Source organism: Corapipo altera, unplaced genomic scaffold (genome assembly GCF_003945725.1).
Source record: "Corapipo altera isolate COAL_440 unplaced genomic scaffold, ASM394572v1 198, whole genome shotgun sequence".
Classification (NCBI taxonomy): Eukaryota; Metazoa; Chordata; class Aves; order Passeriformes; family Pipridae; genus Corapipo; species Corapipo altera.
In genome coordinates, this window is record NW_020885076.1 from 145,293 (window position 1) to 152,305 (window position 7,013).

A 7,013-nucleotide genomic window follows, 5' to 3' on the forward strand; every position below is an offset into this window, starting at 1 on the left:
GCATGTCCAGACCCTCGAGTTGTCTCATTTAGTTTCAAACAGAAAAAAAAAAAAAAATCATTGTCTCCAATGGTGTTAAACACTAAAAAGTTTTTAAAAAAAAAAATAAAAAAAATAAAGTGCGTACAGAAGCGAGACACTAGCTCTGTCATTTTATCTTTCTTTTGTTGAAAGACTAAACGAAATGTTTTTTAGACAATCAAATGTTAGGTAAGTGCAAAAGACTTGTTTTTTCTTACTGGTGTAGAAATTAATGACTTTTTTTATTTTTCGGTTATTTTATAATACTGAGCAGACCCGTTGTGTCCCCAGGATCGCCGCCGGAGCCAGGAAGCACTACGTTACTGCAAATAGAGCTGAACCTTAGTCTGCATGGGTGTAGGCTGTGTGATTGCTGAAAATAAATGCTGCTAATATATTTCCTTTTTACAAAGCATATCTAAATAGATCATTGTTTTGATGTTAATCTTTGTAAATTATGTATTACCAATTTTAACATTGGATGTAATTGCATAAAAAGCCTGCATCTCAATCCTGAGAGTCTAGTATTAAATGGAAAAAAAATCTTTTCCTACGGCTGGCTCGGGGGGTTTTCTTTGCCGTGGCAGGTGGGGATGTGTCAGAGGGCAGGGTGGATCTGGACAGGCTGGATCCACGGGGTGAGGGACAAGGGCCAGGAGCTGCCCCTGGGTCACAATAACCCCGTGGAACGCTCCAGGCTGGGGGAAGAGGGGCTGGGAAAGGCCCTGGAGGTGCTGGTGACAGAGGCTGGACGTGAGCCCAGGTGGGCAGGGAGGGCAGTGGCACCTCCTCTGGAGCAGCCACGGTGGCCACAGGGCCAGGGCAGTGCCGGGCACCTCAAATTCTGGGGTCAGTTTTGGGGCTCTCATGACAAGGAGGACATGGAGGGGCTGGAGCGTGTCCAGGGAAGGGGCTGGAGCAGCAGGAGCAGCTGAGGGAGCTGGGGGGGCTCAGCCTGGAGAAAAGGAAGCTCAGGGGGGACCTTCTGGCTCTGCAACCCCCTGACAGGAGGGGGGAGCCAAGGGGGAATCAGGCTCTGCTGCCAGGGAACAAGGGATGGGATGAGAGGGAACAGCCTCCAGCTGTGCCAGGGGAGGGGCAGGTTGGACATGAGGAGGAATTTCCTCCTGGAAAGGGTTGTTAAGGATTGGAATGGGCTCCTGGGAGGTTTGGAGTCCCCACCCCTGGATGTGTCCAGGGAAGGAGTGGACATGGCACTGAGTGCTCTGGGCTGGGGGACAAGGTGGGGATGGGGCACCTCGGTGACCCTGGAGGTGTTTTCCAGCCTTAACAATTCCATGATTCTTTGATTCCACGATCCCAGGGCTCTGAGGGTCTGTCCTTGCCCTGGCTTGACCTCCTGCTGCACTCCAGCTCCAATTCCCACTCTCCCAAGGCGCTGCCCCAGCTCCCAAACACCCACGTGCTGAGTGGGTGGTGGCACTTTGGAGGATTTAATCTGGTGCCAGTGGCTCTGCTGTGGTGCAGAAGTGGCAGGAGGGACAACGACAGCACAGTCCCCATGTGGGGTTGGGGGGTGCATGACCACAGTCCTGACAGGAACCATTAAATCCACAAATTCTGTTCCCAGGATGTAAACCCTGGTGCCTGACTCTCTATGGCCATGAAAACGCTGGGCTTGACCCCTACACTCACCTTCCTTCTAAACCCGAGGCTCCAGCCAAGCCTTGCAGGGCTGTTTAATTAAAAAAAAAAAAAATAGAAATACCGCCTGGCTCCTTCCCCTCCTGGTGTGACCCCATTTCCAAGTCCAGGAGCAGCTGTGGGTTTCAATCAAACCTCCTCAAGGCGAGTGGAGTAACATTCCAATTAGGATATGATGTCCCTCGTCTGAGAGTAAAAATTCCAGAGAGGGAAGCGAGAAGGAGAACAGAATAAAAGGAGAGCGGCTCTGTCCTGACAGCAGGTCCCAGCCCGGGCGCTGACACAGCGGTTCTTTGCCACCCAAACGGGAGCTCAGAGGGGTGAAATGTGGGTCCTGGCCATGGGAGGGAGCAGAGGCCCTTGTGTGGCCACTCCCCGGGCGCTCCCCGGCACGGCCACGTCTCTCTTTTACTGGGGAGCCCGGTGCGAACTGTGAGTCCTGGGGTGACATCACAAGCAATGAAAAAAAATGAAAAAAAAATAAAACTCGAAGCCATCCAGCCCCTCCTGACATCCCGTGGCAGTGAGAGGATTAGTTGAAGTTGAACAAACAACCGAAACAACCGACCTGGACCATTCCCAGCACTGTGCAGCTCCCAGTGCGTGGGGCTGCTCCCCAGCAGCCAAACTGGCGAGTGTTTCTCCAGGGCTATTCCTGGCTGCAGTCGCCTCATCCCACGCTGTGGAGGAGCCTGGGCACCTTCTGCCGGGGTGTGAGGCCTCCCCACGCTCCCTGGCTGCTATCCCAGCACCAGCACAGCCCTGGCACCCCTCGGCTGCTCCCACGGGAGCATCTCCAGCGTGGCCAGCCCGGCCCACCCACAGCGGGATGAGCCACGTGGCCGTTCCCAGCCCTCTCAGCCCCAGTGATCCATTCACACAGGCGGACACGTGAGTCACAACCTTTATTTCCAGCCTTTTCCCAGTGGAACAAGCTCATTCCTGTGGTTACAACTTATGTACAGAGTGCTGGGGCAGCGCGGGGCCGGCCGGGGCCACCGGGGCAGAGCGGGACACGTGGAGGTGGCAGCAGTGGCAAGACAGGATGGCATGGAGATAACACACAGGGCTGTGAGTGCCCAGGCAGGGACAGGGCTCGTCCCCGGCCTGGCACAGGCGTGGGCAGCAGCTGAGGAACCGTGAGCCAGAGCAGTTCCCGGGGAGGGTCCCGGAGCGGTGCCGGCAGACGGGGACGTCATGCGGAGGAGCAGCAGTGACGGGCGCAGGGCCGGGTCCCCTGTGAGCTGCCAGCCCCGGGGGTGGTGAAGCCCCAGAGGTGGTGAAGCCCCAGAGGTGGTGAAGCCCCAGAGGTGGTGAAGCCCCGAGGGTGATAAAGCCCTGGAAGTGGTGAAGCCGCGGCAGGAGACATCCCTTCCCGGAGCCGGCACCCGCTCCGCCAAGCTCAGCCGCTTCCTCGGGTCTCCTCCGCCTCCTCACAAAATCAGGGACGTGTAACCAACAGGAACGAGGCCGGTGCTGTTTCCATGGCAGCAGCGGATCCAGTCTTCATCCACGGTGGAGAGCAGCTGCAGGATGTCCCCTTTTTGGAAGCTCAGGTGCCCGTCGGCGGTGCCCGTGTGGTCGCACAGTGCCCGAACTGCCCTGCACCACAATCACCATCGGGGACTCGCCTCCCCAGGGACCCCGAGGACCCCCAAGGCTCCCACAGCATTCAGGGGGGGTTTGATGCTCATGTGAGGAGCTGGTGACCCCTCCTTAGGCAGAGGTGGCATCTGAGGAGGGATCTGAGCAAGGGATGTCCTGCTGAGCAGACCCCGGGATGGGGAGTGCAGTGGGAGCAGCTCCAGGGCAGAGGGGGTGGGGACATCAGGGCCAGGGCCAGCGAGGACTGGGGAGGAGGGAAGCAGCCAAACACGGTTTGGGGTGGCCACACACCCGCCCTGCTCTCTCAGACACAGCACTGCTGCTGATCTGATCTGCCATGACCCGGCCAGAGCTGTCACAGGGTTGCCCCAAAGGAGCTGCCACGAATCCACAAAGCCCACGGGAAAATGCTAAAAAATTCCCCACAAAAATATCTGGGAAAAACAACCTCTCCCAGGTGGGCAGAGCCACGGGCTCCCCCAGAGCTCAGCAGGAGATGGGGATCCTCGGGGGGTGCAGGCACAGAGTGGGAGACGTGGAGCGGTGCCTTTCACTTAGAGAGAGATGTGTGGGACCCTCAGGCCTTGTGTGGGACCCCCAGGCCCTGTCTGGGAGCAGCCCCAGCTCCCCCCCACCCAGAAAAACCCACCACCAGCTTCCCAGCCCTGGATACAACCATGTCCTGCCTCACCTCTGGGCCTGGGGAGCGGGGGCCGTGCTCCTCTCCGGCTGTTCCTGAGCGCGGGTCCTGTCGGGTGCCAGCCCCTTCACCACCCCGGCCAGGACTCGAGGGCTGGGGGACAGCCAGTGGGACGGTCTCCTACCACAAAGCAAAGGCAGCCACAAGCTCACCTGGGAGCTTTTCCATCCTGCACCGCCCTGCTCAGACTGTTCTGCTGATCTGGGGTGGGGAAGGGCCCGACAAAGCACCACCAGGAGCTGCTGCTGCTCCACAGGACTGGGAGCAATGGCAGCAGCACTTGGGACACTCCCTAATCCCAGGAGCACAAACCCAGGACAAGGGGCAGTAAAAGACCCTTGAGAGGCCAGTGGGGAGCTCTCCATGGGACAGAAACCTTTCCTCAGCAAACACCACTTCCCACCTCTGCCTGCCCCAGCTGGGTCTTACCTGGACCTGGTCGAGATGGTGTCAGGACTGGGGGGGAAGCTCCTGGATGAGGGGCTGGTGGCTCCAAAAAGCCGGCCCAGCCAGCTGCCCTTGTCAGGACCAGGACCACCCAACCCTGGGCCAGAAGGTGCTGCCGGGTTCCCGTTGGCACAAGGCTCTGGGGAAAGATCCAGGAGCTTCTCTCCAGCAGTGGGATCATCCAGCTTGGGTGCTCCAGCTCCAGTGGGCAGGATGAGGTCTTCAGGGGAAGAGGTCCCCAGGGTGTCAGTGCTGCTGCTGGGCTTTGGGCCGGAGCGTTCAGGGACAGCTTTGGTCTGTAGGAGCTGCAGCTCTGTCCCTCCAGCCTCGCCCAGGGACGTTTGGGATTGCACAACCTGGCCGGGGCCGGGATCCCCCGCAGCCCCCCGCAGCTTCATCCACCACACCAAGGGGAACTTCTCCTTGCTGGGAGCACTGTAAATCCTGGAGGACTGGCTCAGCTGGCCCCACCAGCCACTGAGGCCGGTCCCGGTGCCCCCAGGGCCCTCCTCGGGCCCGTGGCTCTGCGGGGGTCCCTCAGCTCCCCGCAAAGCGCGGCTGAGCTGGTCCCCCCAGCGCAGCACGTGCTGCAGGGTTTGGTGCAGGGCAGCCCCCACTGGGGGGGCAGGGACCAGCCCACCCATGGTCGCTTGGGGCCGGGCCCTCGTGCTGCCCCCTGCACCCCCCGCCCTCCCAGGGGGGGTCTCATCCTCCAGGCTGCTCCCGGCAGCACCGCCCCGGCCCTCCGGGGACGCGGCCCCCCGAGCTGGAACGGGGTGACGGGGAGGGGACAGCGGAGACTCCAACCGCCGGGACAAGGGCCGGACGTCCACGGAGAGGTGGTGGTGCTCAAAGAGCAGGTCCAGGTGGAAGGTCAGCACCGAGAGGGGCTGGATGAGCAGCAGCAGTTCGTCGGCGAGGTGGGGAAGGGGGCCTTGGCTCAGGGCGAAGAAGGCCGTGGGTGAGTAGAGCACAGAGATCACACCTGGGAGACAAGGATGGGCTGGGCAGGGGCAGAACGACCTGTTCTTGCCACCCCCCCTTCCCAGAGCCAACTGGGATGTCCCAGTCGGTCAGACCACCTTCTGTGCTCAAGATGCTCCATGGAAAATGATGCCCTGATCCACTCTGGAAACCCCAGCTGAGCATGGAAACCCCAGCTCTGATCCCTGATCCCCTGATCCACTACAGAAACCCCAACCCCAGTGTGGGATTCTCAGCCTGGTAGGTGTGGGAGGGCTTGGATGGGGAGCTCATGGGCACTGTGTCCTTACCTGGGCTCTTCTGCAGGTGAGAGATCCACAGCTCCAGCTGTTTAATGCTGAATAAGACAAAGGGAACCCAAATTATAACCCTTGGTAACTGTTCCAACCCGCCACGGCAGCGGGGTCGGAGTGGGGGGATCAACACTCACTTCAAAAGGCCGAGGATGAAGGCGTGGAACTTCTGCCTGGTGCTGCTGAGCGGGGCCAGCCCGGCCACGTGCCAGCACAGGGAGTGCAGGGAGCGGGTGTTGGGGCCTGTGGGGTGCAGAGCAGGGACAGTCACTGCTCAGGGCACACACTCCCCCCAGCCCGGGCTGGAACAGGACTCCAGGCACCCCCAGGTGCCACCGACCTCACCCCCACCTGTCTTCACAGAGGCTTCCACCACGCTCCAGGGGGAGTTTTTCCTCTGGCCTGTGATTACATCCTTCTGGAAGGGCTTCAGCCCGTCCTCCACCAGGGCGTAGAGGGCGGGGCACAGGGTGTGCAGCAGCAGGTACCCCACGTCGGGGCTGAGCCGGCTGTCTCCCAGCTGGGCCTGAGGTGGGGAGGCACAGGGAGAGGGGAGGGATGGGGGGGGTTCCCTCCCCCAGGGGCTACCAAAGCCCCTCCTGCCCAGCCCAGCCCAGCCCCTCACCTTCTGCACCAGGTTCCGTGCGGTGCTGAAGTGGGCGATCACCTTGTCCACGGCCGAGCTGACGGCGACCAGCAGCGCTGCGGGCGGAGGGAGAAGGGAGGGAGGGAGGGATGGACGCAGGGGTCATCGCGGCGGGACCCACCGGGCACGGGACGGGGACGAGGGACCCGCCGTCCCCAGGGGGAGGACAGTCCCGGGCGGCCCCACCCGCGTCCTCCGGCCCCCCCGGGGGCGGGCTGGGCCGGGCCTGGTGCAGGAAGCGCTGCCTGTCCCTGCCTGTCCCTGCCTGTCCCTGCCCCAGCCCAGCGCGGCGGGTGTCCGAGCCCCTCGCACCCGCCGCAGCCCCGGGAGTCCCGTCCTTCCCCTCCTCCCCCGCCGCCCCCTCTCTGTCCGTCCCCGCCCGGCCCCGCCGAGGCTCCGGGCAGGACCCGCCCCGGGACGGGCGGCCCCGCAGCCCCGTCCCCCGGTACCTTTCGTGTGCTCCCCGTGGGGTCCCTCGGCGCTCCCCCCGCCGGGCCGGGCGGCTCCAGCGGCGGCTCCAGCGGCGGCTCCAGCGGCGGCTCCAGCGGCGGCTCCAGGGTTGGGCGGCTCGGGCCTGGCTGGAGACAGCGGGGCGGCGGGGTCAGGCGGGGCCGCTGCGGGAGCGCTGCCCGGGGCCGGGGGAGGAGCGGGG

The 7,013-nt window shown here is 62.1% G+C and overlaps 2 protein-coding genes across 2 annotated transcripts in view; both read right to left on the reverse strand.

Annotated features, from left to right (window-relative positions):
• Positions 1–2,447: 2,447 nt before the first annotated feature.
• Positions 2,448–7,013, reverse strand: part of HCN3 (hyperpolarization activated cyclic nucleotide gated potassium channel 3) — a 23,236-nt gene continuing 18,670 nt past the window's right edge. Inside the window, exon 9 of the transcript XR_003531961.1 lies at positions 2,448–2,457. The gene's annotated coding sequence lies outside the window, so the exon portion shown is untranslated. The remainder of the gene's footprint in view (positions 2,458–7,013) is intronic.
• RUSC1 (RUN and SH3 domain containing 1) overlaps positions 2,573–7,013 on the reverse strand; it is a 7,455-nt gene continuing 3,014 nt past the window's right edge. Inside the window, exons 3-10 of the mRNA XM_027669323.1 lie at positions 6,811–6,939; positions 6,341–6,417; positions 6,067–6,241; positions 5,853–5,958; positions 5,713–5,759; positions 4,421–5,423; positions 3,983–4,111; positions 2,573–3,288 (exon numbers count right to left, since the gene is read on the reverse strand). Of these exons, the coding sequence (XP_027525124.1) occupies positions 3,120–3,288; positions 3,983–4,111; positions 4,421–5,423; positions 5,713–5,759; positions 5,853–5,958; positions 6,067–6,241; positions 6,341–6,417; positions 6,811–6,939 (1,835 nt within the window). The 3' untranslated portion in view covers positions 2,573–3,119. The remainder of the gene's footprint in view (positions 3,289–3,982; positions 4,112–4,420; positions 5,424–5,712; positions 5,760–5,852; positions 5,959–6,066; positions 6,242–6,340; positions 6,418–6,810; positions 6,940–7,013) is intronic.